The following is a 17,272-nucleotide window of genomic DNA, read 5'->3' as shown; positions in this document are numbered from 1 at the left end:
ACCATTCTGTTAGGCCCACCACATGCTGATATCCTGCTGTTTCAGTTAAGATATCAATTAAATATTTCAACTTCAAAGAATGCTGGCATAATTAGTATGTATCATATATATCACTACATTAATATTGATCTGGAAATGTACCACACTCCTAAAGAGGAAGGATAAATATTTATTAATTTGTTAGTTTGTTTCTTGTTTATTCATTCATTCTTTCATAATATATTGGAATAAATTAGATCTCAACCATTACAAATGTACCGTTCATTTCTGTGTCTCCCTGCTCTTCTTTTTCACTTTTCCTGGATGTTACCGTTTATAATTTCCAATTCCTGTTTTGCTCTTCAAATATTGTGGGTTTTAAACATAAGTCAATGACCATGATGCTTCTTGCACGATGAAAATGTTTAAAGGTTACATACATGGAATGACTGCCAAAAGTAGTTGATCATTATTGTGAAATACTGCCCTCACAATCTCTGACAAATTTTGATATTTTCCCAAAGTAGTATACTGCCCTCTTTTTTTAAGAGGCGTGAAAACTGTTTCCCCAAGTGGGGAATGTCTGGTCACTATTCATGATGATGGGCGTGTTCCTAACAGGTAGTTAAAATAGTGTAGCCAAGTTGAAAGCTGCAATGCACGCTTCACATATTAAGTGTGAACTTTTAAAATAGTGTGGCTTTTGTAAGATCTCTTTGGATATGCTTGCAAAGGATCGCACATTGATGTACTGTACAACTGGATGTCTGTGTTGAATTTATATGAGAAATAAACAGTACACCACAATAATGTAATGGATTGTCTATGCCTGAAGCTAATATTGTAAATTTTGTCATATTTTAATCACACATGAATTCTGAATGCTCAGTTAGGTACAGTTTGAATGGTTTCATTCGTTTGCAAGCAAAATAAAATAATACAGATCATATATATGTTTGACTTACAATACACAACTGTATACATAATATATGTCACAATTTTGTATTGTCCCAGCTGACTACACTAGTAGAGTCAGCAGATAGAACTGACTCAAACATGACTTTGGTAATGTTTACCTATAATCCATTAAATGAGTATAACAGAATGTTTGAAGTGAACAGAACTTTAAACTGAGCTCTTTCTGTGTAAAGGTATATACAGCAACTAAAAGTTAGTAAAAGTTATATATTTTTTTTTTTTCAATCACATGGTAATTTAAATTTACCAAAGTAATTATGTTTCTTACTAAAAGCAGTTTGTCATCTATTGATACGATAATGCAAGACATACATAGAGTACATCTCTTACAGTCACTTTTGTAACAGGTACATACCCTGCCGTTGCATTTATGCCACAAAATGTTCAAACAATAAACTGATTTTACATTCAAACATTGATATGAATAAATTTACAGATTAAGCCACAGGACAATGCAGTACAATGACAATCAATTTTAAACCTTTTTTTTTTCTATTTTCCTTTTTCTTTTTCTTTTTTCTTCTTTTTGTTGGCCTCCAGTTGCAAGATAGACAAGTAACGACATAATGGACATTCAGATAGGTTACAGTGATGTCACATGAGTGGGTATATTAGTAGTAACCTTGAGTCAGTTTTAGGACAGGAAATCAAGCCATCTTTTGCAGACTGAGTTTCTTTGTTGTGGCTAACCTCAAATGAAAACCATCATGTTTGTGTCGAAGATATTATCTGAATAAAACATTCATGTATAATTCTGATTCTCCACCCCCCCCCAAAAAAAAATAAGATGATTAAATGACCTTTAATCCTTTTAAGATTAATCTCCTTCCTTAATTTTAAACCATAATTGATATCCTAAACCTCCCTTCTCTCTCTCTCCCCCATTCCCTCACAGCTGTTACTCTTAGGCCATCATTAACCACAAAACGTCTGATCACGCAAGTCTACAGAGATAGTAAATGATTGGCATCTATACATCATCATTTTGCATAACAGCAGACATTCAAAGCTGTTTATCTGTTTTATTATCTCATTTTTGCTGATTAGTCCAGGAGCCATCTCAAAGGCAACCAGTGTTAGATATATGCTTTTGCACTAAAAGCAGTCACCTTATATCAATTGTTATTCCTAGTTGTCTCATATGCTATCACAGAGAAGTTAATACAATTGTGGGATAGAATCAATGTACTTGGACATCATCTGAATTCATCTCTATGATGTCATCATTTGGGTAATGTAATGTGGTTGAGCACTACTTGAAAGGTCGCCTGTATCGCCACCATATTGTTAGCGTTCTAAGGATTGTTAACGCCTGTGTTTTCCTGGAGGAGCACATTTTTACAATCAAAGGCACATGGCTAATTAATTAGTAGTTGATGGTCTTTTTCATTCTTATATGGTCACTCATACCCTTTATGGCACAGTGTTTTAACCACATGCAAGACCGATGGAATGCTGTATGAAATACAATTATGTTCACTTTCATGATTGAATGAGATTTAATTTAGTCTTTTAGCTACATTATGAAAGGGCTCTAACATAAAGTATGATACAACATTGCTTATTACGTATATATCACAAAAACTATTTTGATTGAAAAAGTTAGTAGGTTAAAGGTACTCAATGATGAAACTTGGATTTCATTGAACAGAGGCCAGTTTGAATGTCTTGGTTGGGGATTCTATACACAACTCGGAACAACACCACGAAATACTCTGCCATCAGCTTTGTATATCATTAGCTGGGATGTATGGTTGGTATAGAAGAATACCTAGTAGACAATTAACTGTTACAAATACTGTGAATATGGAAGAAAATTGCTCATCAGAGTTCGGGCATGGGTGACCACTATTAGACTTCCTAGAATATTTGGGGCCAATACTGATGACCTATAAAGTTGTGTGCATGTCAGGCTTGGGGCGATTACATCTGAATGTAATCGATTACGATTACGATTACTTGAGAATGTATGATTACGATTACAATTATGATTACAGCCTAAAGTTGAAGTAATCGATTACGATTACATTGTAATGTAATCGTGATTACAATCATGGTTACATTGTGGTTACTGTACTTGCACAATCCTCTGCATATCTGTTTAATATAACTCTCTGCCGGGAAATAGGGCAATGAAATAGGGCAAAGGAAGGGCATTTACAGTATATACGGACAAAATTGTGGAAGTATATCTACAATTCCTACCAGGCATTACACATTTATGCCTTAACTTGTTTAAGATGTGTAACCCATAAGTCCAGTAAAAAATACAATTTAAACAGACAAAGAGTAAACAGACAAATACTAAAGTAAAACAAATGAAGATTTTCATGCAACACTATATTTTGTAAACTAATAATTTCTGCATAGCAGCAAAACTAAAAACTCTTTTACAATATAACACCAAAATAAAACTAAACAGCTTTGAAATAGGGCATTCCAATGATTCCACAGTACATGGGACATGGAAGGCCAAAGTAAAAGTAAATTATTTTCATCAAAAAGTGGTCAACTCTGGTAATGAGAACAATAGACTGACATAAATAGCAATGTGCTTTCAATAGGTGCTACACCTGAGCCTTGTGGCCCACTGAACATGGCAAATGGAATTATTTATCAAATTTACTTACTTAAATGAATTTAAAGGGTGTATTTTGTCAGCCTGACTGTTATTGTTTAAGTGTTTAATATACTAATGAAATAATTTTCTATAATCAGCACACCATGTCAACTAATGTCAACCAGTTGTGTATGCATCAGGATTGTGAATGCTGAGAGGCAGCATTGAACAGAATAATTCAGGTGATAAAAAATCCTTGAATATGGTGATCAAATCCCCAGTACTTCTTAGTGTAAGTTTATTGTGCTAGAGAATTCTAGAAGCAAGAACACTTCTTTGGTCACACTAAAAGCCAATAGTAAGAATTAGTTTTAATCTTTTCTACTGATTTTGCCCTTCTCATTCAAATTTCACTGTAATCATAAATGTAATACGATTACGATTACTTTGCCCTTGTAATCGATTACGATTACTTTGTAATTTTCACAAAAGTAATCGATTACGATTACTTCAAAAAATGTAATCGATTGTAATCGATTACAATTACTGATTACGATTACCCCAAGCCTGGTGCATGTAGTCGTGAAAGAATGATAGGTTCACAAGTTAAGATATGTTGAATTGCAAGCACTTGACATGTGGGCGGGGGGGGGTGGGGGCTGATTCTTTGACATGACTTAAAAACCTTTCATAAGTCCGACTGAAAAAACATAAAATATTAGATGAGATTAACAACCAACAGCTTACTAGACACCGGAACTACACACTTTTCTCTAAAATTATACCAATTGTTATAATTTCAGTAAAGTCAGTTATATGCGAAGTTTGACAAGACACTGGCAAAAAATAAGGACCCTTTAATCATCGGGTCCTATCTGTTTCTCAGCAGGCAATTTTCAGTCTGTCCTCTCTGCTGTTGAAATAAGAACCTTTTACTCTTCAGGTCCTGTCTGTTTCTTAGCAGTGAGGTGTCACAGTCTGTCCTCTCTGCTGTTGAAATAAGAACCTGTTAATCATCAGGTCCTATCTGTTTCTTAGTATGGAGGTGTCACAGCCTGTTCTCTCTGCTGTTTAAATAAGAACCTTTTAATCATCAGGTCCTATCTGTTTCTTAACAGGGAGGTGTCACAGTCTGTCCTCTCTGCTGTTTAATAAGAACCTTTTAATCATCAGGTCCTATCTGTTTCTTAACAGGGAGGTGTCACAGTCTGTCCTCTCTGCTGTTTAATAAGAACCTTTTAATCATCAGGTCCTATCTGTTTCTTAACAGGGAGGTGTCACAGTCTGTCCTCTCTGCTGTTTAATAAGAACCTTTTAATCATCAGGTCTTATCTGTTTCTGAGCAGGCAATTTTCAGTCTGTCCTCTCTGCTGTTGAAATAAGAACCTTTTACTCTTCAGGTCCTGTCTGTTTCTTAGCAGTGAGGTGTCACAGTCTGTCCTCTCTGCTGTTGAAATAAGAACCTGTTAATCATCAGGTCCTATCTGTTTCTTAGTAGGGAGGTGTCACAGCCTGTTCTCTCTGCTGTTTAAATAAGAACCTTTTAATCATCAGGTCCTATCATGTCCTATCTGTTTCTTAACAGGGAGGTGTCACAGTCTGTCCTCTCTGCTGTTTAAATAAGAACCTTTTAATCATCAGGTCCTATCTGTTTCTTAGCAGGGAGGTGTCACAGTCTGTCCTCTCTGCTGTTTAATAAGAACCATTTAATCATCAGGTCCTATCTGTTTCTTAGCAGGGAGGTGTCTCAGTCTGTCCTCTGTGTTGTTTAATAAGAACCTTTTAATCATCAGGTCCTATCTGTTTCTTAGTAGGGAGGTGTCACAGGCTGTTCTCTCTGCTGTTTAAATAAGAACCTTTTAATCATCAGGTCCTATCAGGTCCTATCTGTTTCTTAGTAGGGAGGTGTCACACGCTGTCCTCTCTGCTGTTTAATAAGAACCTTCTAATCATCAGGTCCTGTCTGTTTCTTAGTAGGGAGTTGTCACAGTCTGTCCTCTCTGCTATTTTGGTAGGGATCGGTGAGAGTGCTTACTATTATCATTTATGGCAGTTCTCTGCATTTGTATCACATCAGACATGAGCACAGGTGAAACAATTGGGAAAATGTAATTAACAAGTAATTAACCATTGTTACACAGAAAAACTTTAAACTAGGGAATTTTCAGTCTATGTCTCTCAGTTAGATTCTTGAAGCTGACTGCAAATCCTTAATGATATTTCAGGAATCTGAGGATATCTTCCTATTTATGTAATCAGTTCAGGCTATGTCTCTCTGGTTCTTGAAGCTGACTGCAAATACTTAATGCTACTTCAGGAATCTGAGGATATCTTCCTGTTTATGTAATCAGTTCAGGTGAAGCCAACTGTAAATCCTTAATGATACTTCAGGAATCTGAGGATATCTTCCTATTTATGTAATCAGTTCAGTCTATGTCTGTTAGTTAGATTCTTGAAGCTGACTGTAAATCCTATATGATACTTCAGGAATCTGAGGATATCTTCTCTGTAATCAGTTCAGTCTATGTCTCTCTGATTCTTGAAGCTGACTGTAAATCCTTAATGATACTTCAGGAATCTGAGGATATCTTCCTGTTTGATGTAATCAGTTCAGTCTATGACTCTCTGATTCTAGAAGCTGGCTGCAAATCCTTAATGATACTTCAGGAATCTGAGGATATTTTCCTATTTATGTAATCAGTTCAGTCTATGTCTCTCTGATTCTTGAAGCTGGCTGCAAATCCTTAATGATACTTTAGGAATCAGGATATCTTCCTATTTATGTAATCAGTTCAGTCTATGTCTGTTAGTTAGATTCTTGAAGCTGACTGTAAATCCTATATGATACTTCAGGAATCTGAGGATATCTTCTCTGTAATCAGTTCAGTCTATGTCTCTCTGATTCTTGAAGCTGACTGTAAATCCTTAATGACACTTCAGGAATCTGAGGATATCTTCCTGTTTGATGTTATCAGTTCAGTCTATGACTCTCTGATTCTAAAAGCTGGCTGCAAATCCTTAATGATATTTCAGGAATCTGAGGATATTTTCCTATTTATGTAATCAGTTCAGTCTATGTCTCTAAGTTAGATTCTTGAAGCTGACTTTAAATCCTTAATGATACTTCAGGAATCAGGATATCTTCCTATTTATGTAATCAGTTCAGTCTATGTCTCTAAGTTTGATTCTTGAAGCTGACTGCAAATACTTAATGATGCTTCAGGAATCTGATGATATCTTCCTGTTTTATGTAATCAGTTCAGTCTATGTCTCTCTGATTCTTGAAGCTGACTGTAAATCCTTAATGATACTTCAGGAATCTGAGGATATCTTCCTGTTCGATGTTATCAGTTTACTAAATCAATCTTTAATGCTATTTCATGGATCTGAGGATATCTGTCTGTTGGTCTAATCAGATCATTGTACACCTCTAAATTGAATTCTTGAACTTTACTGTAAACCCTTAATGCTAATGATATAATCAGTCCAGTCTCGATGCAGTATATAATGCCATTAACAATCGTTTAAACTGACCATGTCTGAAAATTTGATCAAACTGGTCAAGTATTTCCCAAAATTGTATTGCAATCGATCCAATTCAGAGGCAGCTTGGTTAGATCATTTTGCCAGATGATTTCATCCTATTTCAAGCATCCTTTTTTGTCCCCCATGAAATTTGTTTTCATCCGTGAGAAATTATTCTGGAAAGGATAACAACTCATGAAAGGAAATTTTCAAGACTCTCAGATAGGAATTTAAAATATTGTATCTCTTTTATTTGATCCTGAGTTTACAAAGTAAATGTGGGCAACAGTAAATTAGAACAGATTGTGTCTGTTGTATATAGAACAGTTTATAATTTTGGCAGTAGTGCTACCAGTAACTTTACATGTAAATAACAAGTTTTTATCAAACAGTCTTTCTATAGAGTCAGTTTGTGTAGACGTTCATCATAATCATCGTACACGATTGAAAGTGTCCCGTTTGGGTTATTTTAGCTGTTTTTGGTTATCGTTAAGAACAGTAGCAGCCATTAATGTGAAGGTGAGTGGTATTTCCCTATGGTAACAATCCGAGTAGGTAGTTTTATACTTTGTGAATTGTGAGTGTCCAAATAGAGTCAAGTTTCATTTAATGCTCCTTGTAACGGTGAAACAATACGGAAAGGTTTTAACTTTGTTCTTCTTCTTGTTGAGTTTTGTGCTTTATTTTCCTTTTCCTTCCCTAGGTTCAAGAAATGCTTCTTGCTGTGAAAAATATTTTGTTTTTAATTTCAAAATGTTAGGTCTGGTATAATTTTCTCATCTCTTAGTGTGACATCTTTATCTTTAAATACTATTGGAACACGCAAGAGTATCTGGAAATCTATTGGAAAGTTATTGATAATTAAAGGATTAGCAAAGTGTTTATATCTCAACAGATGGGAACGAAAGAAACAAATTACTTGAGTATGAAATAATATGTTGTTATTTTTCTTATGTTGAGTAATGTGTTATTTGGATGCTAGTCTGAATACAGTTGAATGCACTGCCAATTTGCAGTACTTTTCTTTTAGGGCACAACTTTAGCTTTGGTGATGCCTATAAACAGAAGCCATAGGCCGACCTACTGGAGGTAGAAAAGTATGCAACTTTTGCTCGGCAGTAGATGTGAGCAATTAATCATGGTTTTAAGATTAGTGTTTTTGAATTGAAATGAAATAAAAATAATAATATTATGGAAGTATGCACTGACAGTTTGCTAAAACTACAAGATCACAGAAACCATAGCAACATAGCAGGTTAAAACTCCAGGTAACCATATATTAAGCACACATAATCAATTATATATTTTATTCGAAGTTTTAGGGACTAGAATATTGTTTACGTATTTCCCCAAATGACCTATTAAACGTGACTACTCTTCAACAAATAACTTATTGTTTATTCATAAAAAAAAAGCATGAAAAACTTTCAAAAACTCAGAAGTTGTCAATAATGTTATGCGATCTTGGAACCATGGGTGCATTTTACCCCGATATCTATATTTGTAATTTGTTTAATGGGTGCGGTGCATCCACAAAGTTTGATACCATAACGACTGTTGTCTGTGGTAGTGCTTGCGTGATCTAGAGGTGTGTCGCTACCAAGCAAGAATGTGTGTGGGTTGTTAGCGGTGTAACCTGTACACAGGTCTCTCTGTATTAGAGTGTAAGGTACAAAGTGTTTTCCGAGCCTTACCTTGTTAAAAAAAAAAAAAAATCTTTTATGCCGATTGTTGTTAAAGCTTTTCTTTCTGTGTGGTTATTCAGTATAGTGTAGTTTGAATTGTATGGGGTTCAGTTTTTACAAAAGGTCTTTTACCCTCGCCATGGCAACCAGCAGTCTGCAATCCCTTTTCAATAGTGTTTGAGGGAAATCATTGTGTGGAAGGTCATGGATTTTACTATTCACCAGACTAAGCTCTAGCCTGTGCCAGACACAGGAATGACACTGATTGGAAAAAGAAATGAGAGAACTGAAGGTTTAATATTGTTAGTCTGGTCTGGCATTCAAAATTATCAGGTGAAGGGTAGGGTCCTGTAAATGAATATTAGAGTGCAATGCCTCAGTCGTTAGTCTACACAGTACGCATGATAAAACCATTACAAATGATGTGACCAATAATATTAAAACTTAAAGGATGACTTGATATGTTAAACCGAACTGCTAACAGTCCAGGTTGTAGTTTTATAGAAGATTTAGTTTTTGAGAAACGACCCTTTAAACAACTGGTCCATGAATTAAAACTGACTGGATTTTTTAGGTTAGTGCTTCAGATGCAACACAAAGCAGGTCGTTACCTTTGTATTACGGGAGAACCAATGGTTTCAATGACAAGGATTGAACTCAGAGATCAACAATCCTTAAACAGGGGCATGGTCACCCTGTGGTAGGGAGGTGTGAGCCCAGGGGATATAAACCTATAGACGTAGGGTTTATTCACCCCAGGGGAGTGGGAGGCTTGAATCCATGCAGGGGATACAAACCTATAGACATAGGGCATATTCAGCCTGTGGGAGTGGGAGGTTTGACTCCAGGAGATACAAACCTATAGACATAGGGTGTATGCACCCTCACTGGAGTGGGAGGCTTGACTCTAGTGGAATAAAAACCAATAGACATAGGGCATCTTCACCCTGTGGGAAGGGGAGGCGTTAGTCCAGGAGATACAAACCTATAGACATAGGGTGTATGCACCCCATGGGAGTCGGAGGCTTGACTCCAGGGGATACAAACCTATAGACGTAGGGCATATTCACCCTCTGGGAGAGGGAGGTGTTAGTCCAGGGGAGAAAAACCAATAGACATAGGGTTTATGCACCCCAGGGGAGTGGGAAGCTTGACTCCAAGGGATGCAAACCTATAGACATAGGGTGTATGCACCCCATGCGAGTGGGGGGCTTGATTCCATAAGATGCAAACCTATAGACATAAGGCATATTCATGGGGGTGCATGAGTCCAGGGGATACAAACTACTAGACATGGGTTCATGCAGCCTAGGGGAGTGGGAAGCTTGACTCCAGGGGATGCAAACCTATAGACAAAGGGCATATTCACCCAGTGGGAGTGGGAAGTGTGAGTCCAGGGGATACAAACCAATAGACATGGGTATGCAAACCTGTATGCATAAACAATGAACTTGCAAAAATTGTGATTTCATCAGCACCTGGTAAAGGAAAAGCAATAATTTTTTATATGCTAAAGGGTGTGAGTAGTGGAAAGGTTAAGGAACAGAATTAAATTGAGGGATATTCCATCTTCAATCTGAGTATCACATGATAATGGTCAGGCTACTGATTTCACACTACCCAAATGCATCTCTTATACACATACTAATGAGTTTGCACATCTGTGATAAATTGTGAACCAGACACCTTCGTTCATGATATTAAAGCACATCCAAGCTGTTACAGACAGTGATTTATTTATAAAAGACTTTCCAAATTTTAAAGTGTATTAAAGTGATTAAAGTGATTTTAAGGTTGACTTTGAAAAATGGATCAGCTGAACCTCATATATGCAGCATGATGGAACAGCTTCATGGATTAGACATAAACATCACAGATATTGCCAAAATGCCTTAAGCAAGAAAAGTGATTTAGTTATAATCAAAAATCTACTGGGATTTAATGAGTATGGGAAAACCTACTTTCAAATTAGCTAATTTGGAATTTATTCATTCGGAAAAAGACTATTAAAAAAAAACGTGAGCAGCCTATGCCTGCTAAATGTCTTCTAGCAGCTTCCAAATCCCTTACAATTAAAGATTCCTATGGCATTGGGATATCCGAAAACAGACATAATAGAGGCAAACTGAGGAATTGACTGTGTAAAACTTTGCCATTACTGTAGGTGACCATTTGAAGTTTCGTAGCATACTTTGGGGTAGTCACAAGCAATTTGGAAGCCTATATCTATTTACCCTTTTGCTGTTAATATTGTATTGAACTTTCTCAAATCAGAAATTATAACTATTAAAGGGGAAATAAACCCTAGACTTTTCTGCTTACGGAATACCGTTTTGCAGTACGCTCTTTTCAACAAGAGTGCTCAAATCTCCTTCAACCTTAAAATGGATTTAAACGTCACCCATGGCATTCCCCATTCTTTTTTGAATTCAGACAGTTCCCTCGTGTTTTGTGACGTAAGTGAGCCACATATCGCATTTCAATGCATACATTTACAACATGCTGTTCACGACAACTAAGGCAATATCTAGTAAAATTTTCTTCCAAAACACTTTCCTTGCTCGGAAATTTTTTGAAAAAAAAGAGAACATTGATGCATTTGGATTTGACTGCTATCAAATCGAGCCTGCATACACAGTGGAGGAACTGAGACAACTAGACCCAGAGCTTGCTAAACAGATCCATCTGTGGCTGACACTGGCAGTTACTCTGATGCTAGTATACTGCCAATACTAGTAACAGTTCTGGCGACAGAGCGGGACAAGCCTGGTGCTCTTGTGCCTTTTGTACGTTCTCTTTTCTTTGGAAACCTTTTCCCGACAGGAATAACATTATATCGTTTCCCTTCCCTGCTCCTTCTCCTCCTCTCCTGTTTACACAACCAAATGCTGGGTACTCCGGCATTTTGCACCAACTTCCGAACAGTTTCAGAGAGCAAGTGTACAGTTCATATGTAGAGTGGGGAAACATTTAAATTACGATGTGGCTCGCTGATGTCATTTTTGAAGCGCCTTTGTTACATAATGGCCGCCAAACACAGTAGGTTTGAAAAATCATTCAAAATTTCCTGGAAATTTGGGGAAAGGTAGTTACGACTAGTTATTTCACAGAGGGTGTAAGCATATTAGTCTCTACTATGATGTCACTGAAAAACCCCAGGGTTCATTTCTCCTTTAACATTTTGAATTAGCAGATATCAGGTTTTTTTCATTTTTTTAATCATCAAATACATAATTACTGCAATACTGAGAATATTGTTTATCGGTGACAACTTGTTCCTCTTTGCATAGCATCTCATATGTGATACAAGGTAAATGATTCTCCGAATTGAAAACAAGGATGAATTAATACAGATGAATACAGGATCAGGAAGTTGTGAAGGAAGCTTCATGCTGAATTACATAGTATATGCATAGTATATATATAGAACATAGTATATATAGCCTGCATGATAGGGTATAGTGTATTTGTCTGGCTTACATTCTACTATATTTCAGTTTTAACAATAAAGGTTTCACTTTGTACAGGTTGTTTCAGTCTGAGGTTATTATCTTGTTTGCTTAAGTACAGTTCTAGGTGCGTGATAAGCTAGCAGCCATGAGAGAGATTGAGTCAACATGAGTGGCTGGCTGTCTGCTCAGAGTCCAAATTTCCCGGTAATCAAGGTTTCTGAACTTGATTATGATTGCGGCTGTTAAACTAAACCGAAACTGAGCTAACTGAGTCAATAGTTACCCTTGAACATGGGAACATCAGGGAAGATAAGATAATATGTTATATACAATTCTTTTTCACTCCCTCCTTTTTGTTCAATATTTGTTTTGCCCCATATGATGGGTCAGGTTGCCATAGTCACAGAAACAATACTCCCACTGTCCCACCCAATAGCGAACCTGCCTTCAATGTTCACGGTTTCTAACCTATTTTATATCTGCAAATTATGTACATTTCAATTTTCTGTTTGATCATAACTAGAAGTTTCATCTTAACATAGACCTGGGCCTCCTCAGGAGAAACTGACTCAATACCTCTGACCTATTCTTATCTTGTTAGTGATATCAGGATACATCTACATTGCATGCAAATTGTTTGGTGTTCTTATTAAAGTTTTGTTTCCTCATGTAAACTAGATTCAGTCAAGTACAATAGCTCATTCTTTTTATAGCTTCTGGGAGTTACTAATAGTTGAACTTTGACATAATATTTTACTAATATCATTGCCTCCCAGGACAATTTTGTAACAAGGTAACCTTCTCATAGGGCAACTACGTTAATATGTTACAATTTTGCACTTTTCATTGTCCAGGCATTGCGAGTAATGCGAGTTGTAATAAAGGGACATGGTACGATTAAAAAGCATTGCTCTTGAAAGATATAAGATAGGATCAGCCTTCCATCACTTATCAAGTCTGCAAGGGCAGGTTCATACTGTCGTTCACTAGGGTAAACAACATGTTTTGACTAAATTGCATTATTCATCTTAATCACAACACTGAATATTCAAACGATTACAGAATTAGTTTTAAGCAATTTTCTTCTTAATGATATTTCGTGAAAATATACCGGCAGGTCTGCGGAAAGGCAGCATTGTTGCTATGCAACTGACAGTTTGTCGTTCTGCCTTTCCCTCCCTACCCCTCCCCCACCCCCCTCCTCCCCCTCCCCTACTTATGCATACCATATTATAGTGGGGCGGTCTTTCTCCATACGATTGCTTTATGGTATGAGTAGAGAATCACAGGCAGTGGCAATATTCAGTAGTTTATAGTCATGTTATATTCATTATCGAGTTTGACTTAAAGCATAGTCCATTTTCCAACGGATTCGCTCAGCATTTATGAGCAAATTGATTTAATTATGTAAAGGTCTTGTGAGTATTCCTTGATGTCCCAAAAAGTGTATTAACCTGTAAATACCCTCAAAATCACACACCAAGCTCCAATTCTTTTATGCAAAGGAGGCTTCAAGGATTTGCAAATTAACATTATATTTCAGCTTGTGGCATATATAATGGCAAGAGAATTTAAGTTGCAAGCAGGTACTATGAAACACGATGTTGAAGATATATTTTCATGTGGAATAGATCTATTTTTGGTCCAAGTATCTCTCTATCATTTTATTTCTCCGCCTGTAAACTTTGACCCCCTCAAGTTTTATGTGGTACAACCTTTGATTTTGATATCTGTGTTATACAAGATTAGCCCATTGTAGATATTTTATCTAAAGTACACCTAACCCTTCAACTGCTCCCATATAGAACTAAAGCCTAGATGTAAAAAGACAAACTTTTATTAATTTATTAATGGCTGAGCTCTGCTGAGTCTATCATTGTACAACCCAAAGGCCAGTATTACAAGCACTCCTCGACAAGCGACAAGGGTAGTTTCGATTCTGTTTGTTGCATGTTGTTTGTACTTCCTGTAGGCATGCAGGTATCCTGTGCTACACAGCTGTGTTGCTGGCTGCACGCTGCCACGAGACTCTCTCGTTGCAGTGTGATAGCTTTGGGTTATTAGTATTCACCGAGTCTGTAGTAAAGTAGTAATAGTACTACTATCAGTGTTAAATTATGGCAGGGTTGATGCGAGGAGGAAGATGGGATTGGTGTGAGTCGAGTAGATGGTTGCAGTATAGATATGCTGATCTAGTACCCATATTTGAGAAATGGGTAGGAAGAGAAGATAAAAGATGCTTGAGAAACTTACTCTAACCGGTGAGGAGGAGGAATCTCACAGATGAAGGATGGTAAGCAACTCATTTAGGTTTGTAAGTCATTTGAGTTTTAACGCAAGCAAGTTATTTAGAATTCTAGGTTAATAGCTTAGAATATATAATCTTACTATCTTTGTCTTATCCATGATGAGACATATATCATGCATATAGACTTATCACTTTGTGCAATGGTCTAGCTCTGAATCAGTCTGTAATGTTCACATCAAACAGAAGTTTGCAAATCTGAAAGGGGGTGACTTGTTTGGTCCTCTTCTGGTTGGGATAACTTGCCAGCATTTTCATCTCCTTACACATACCTATTCCTCATTTTGCAAGATACAATGTTTTAGTGTAATCAGTAATAGTCTGTGCACATACAGTTGGAAGTTTCATGTCATAAGGAACATGGAAATAACCCACTGTCCCATTACTCCCTGCCGTTCTACCCCATCCTAATAACCCACTGACCCACCACCCTCTACCATCCCACCCCATCATAATAAACCACTGACCAACCACTCCCTGGCATCCCACCCCATCCTAGTCTGTACCATGTAATGCTAGTGATAAATGCACCCGTGATGCATTTGGTTGGTATTCTATAATTTTTTAGTTTGCTGTAGTTTTTTCTCGAAAATGGTTTGCGCAAACCTTAACCATGTCTTCTTTTACTGCCCACAAGTATTTATTTGAAATCTGAGGCAAATAAAGCTTGATCTTTTATTGGTATGACAGTCTAAACCATGTAGGGACTCCAACACTATTCTATATAGACTAAGTACAGAAGAAGGCTTCAGAAGGTCATGGTACATACGGCAGTGTAGAGTCATATCCCGTGTGAGAGAAATACGTCTGTAGCAATGTGCAGATTTAGGACATTTCCAGTATCCTAACTATAACAAGTAGTACATTTTGCTTGAGCCTAACCATTAGCGCTAGGATAGAGTATCATATGGCCTGACATTTGAGCAACTATCGCACACCTTGGAAAGAAACAGGAATTAGATTGCCCTTCAACTTATCGTTGTCAGTCAGAGATTGGCCTGACTTTGTATTCTGTGGTTTTAATATAGTGACGCGCAGTTATTTCCTACTAATGGTCATGTTTATTGCCTTTGGAGAGATGTAAAGTAATCAAGCCCCAAAGCTCCAAAGATGTTACTACACTGTTAAATTAACTACAAACATGATAATTCACCTTTGAGCATGTCACTGCGAATCAGGGACACCCTCCTATGATATGCTTACAATAACAGGTTTGAAATGTGTCCTTGTATTGTCAACTTGTACATCTGTAATGTCACGACCATTTGAAATTGGTCGACAATTTTTGCAAACTTGACAAATGTTTCTAAAAATTTCTAGAAAAATTCTATTGACCAATTTATGACTCCCATCTAGATTTTGTTCACCACTAATTGAAAGTTAATGAGCAGTAGTTATTAAATGGCTCCACATGGTTATCAATATTTCTAAGCCTTGAACACCTTTCAGGCAATAATCACATGAACTAAAAATTCAATTTTGTTGTTTTATGTTTCAATAGTTATTTGAATTGAAGCATGATGATTTTGAGCTCATGAATTATATTGTTTAATTGGATTTCAGTATCAAATAGGTTTTAAAAGTATACTTCAAACTCATCTAAACATCAGCTGTTATATTCAAATCTGCAGCTGTTAGCACATTTGTAAAGTCTGACCGCAGTAAGTTGTTTTCTTGCTTTGAGCAGATAGCTTAAACTTCTGCTTCTCAAGTTCTTTCTCTAGTTTTAGAAGATCAAAACTGTAGTGCATTCTATCATAAGTGAGCTTTTCAAAGACCAGTTAATGTTCTTGTTGTCAAAAATAAAGAATTACAAAGGTCCTGGTATTAATCTGCTTTCACTTTCATCACCTTCAGTAAAGCTTTCTTTACGGAAAAACAAAATCACATATTGTTTGGCTTACGTTATACAGGAAACTTCCTTTTCCGACTCCCTCGTACAGCCGTCATTAGTCAATTTCAACATGTCTTCTACGTCCCTGCAGAGTAAATTATGTGCGTACCCAATGCTTAGATATATACATTAACTCCAACGGAATAGTGTAATGGAGGTTTTCAGTTTGGACCAGTACACTACAGTGCTTATCGACCTTAGCTTGCCAGAATACCTGCAATTAAAGATGTGGTGAAATTTCAAATCATAAAAATGGAATTCATATTTGGGACTACCTTTCTGCTTTTCACTTTGTTCGTTATATTTTTTTTCTGCGTCCGTCATGTTGAATACATTATTTATATAATTGTCAATTCTGTGTTTTGTCTACCAGGTTATTCAAAGTATATCAGTTAAACTGTTCACAGTACTATAGATTTTACCACTGTCTTCAGTGATAAAGGACACTGTCATGACTTCTGGTATAAAACTGGTCACCTGGCAAAAAAGTAAGGAACCACATGGTTCTTGTTGGTGTAGAAATGTGGTGATGGTTTTCCCTTCTTACCGTTATAGCTTTAAATTTGAGATATCGTAACCTATGTGACTACTTTGCAGACAAGAGTCTCTGGTATAGTTACAGGTTCATTGGGTTAAGGTGGGTGGGTTAGGGGGTGGGTTAGGGGTTGGGTTAGGGGGTGGGATGGGTTATAACTACTCTATTCTGAACAAGCTATTGTTTGCACATAATTGGATACATCCTTCATTCAAAGTCATTATATTTATTTGGTTGCAACCATTAGGCTGCTACTTAATTAGAAGGTTAATAATCAACTGTTCAATAAAACCAAGGAAAGTTGTGTATCCCAAAATTTTAACTTAATTGGGTTTTCTTGGGGGGTGTTTTGGTTTTTG

The 17,272-nt window shown here is 36.7% G+C and overlaps 1 protein-coding gene across 6 annotated transcripts in view; it reads left to right on the top strand.

Moving 5' to 3' along the window:
* Positions 1-17,272, top strand: part of LOC139976372 (protein kinase C iota type-like) — a 64,121-nt gene that overhangs the window by 8,811 nt on the left and 38,038 nt on the right. The window contains exon 1 of one of the 6 annotated variants that reach the window (XM_071985070.1): positions 14,039-14,489. The exons of 4 other annotated variants lie outside the window; for them this stretch is intronic. In XM_071985070.1, coding sequence (XP_071841171.1) covers positions 14,470-14,489 — 20 coding nt within the window. In that variant the 5' untranslated portion in view covers positions 14,039-14,469. Of the gene's footprint in view, positions 1-14,038; positions 14,490-17,272 lie in introns of those variants that run through there. One more of the 6 variants, XM_071985073.1, reaches the window with a different exon arrangement.

This window comes from Apostichopus japonicus, chromosome 11, assembly GCF_037975245.1.
Source record: "Apostichopus japonicus isolate 1M-3 chromosome 11, ASM3797524v1, whole genome shotgun sequence".
In the NCBI taxonomy this organism is placed as follows: Eukaryota; Metazoa; Echinodermata; class Holothuroidea; order Aspidochirotida; family Stichopodidae; genus Apostichopus; species Apostichopus japonicus.
The sequence above is the reverse complement of the archived record's forward strand: the minus strand, read 5'-3'. Positions and strand labels throughout refer to the sequence as shown.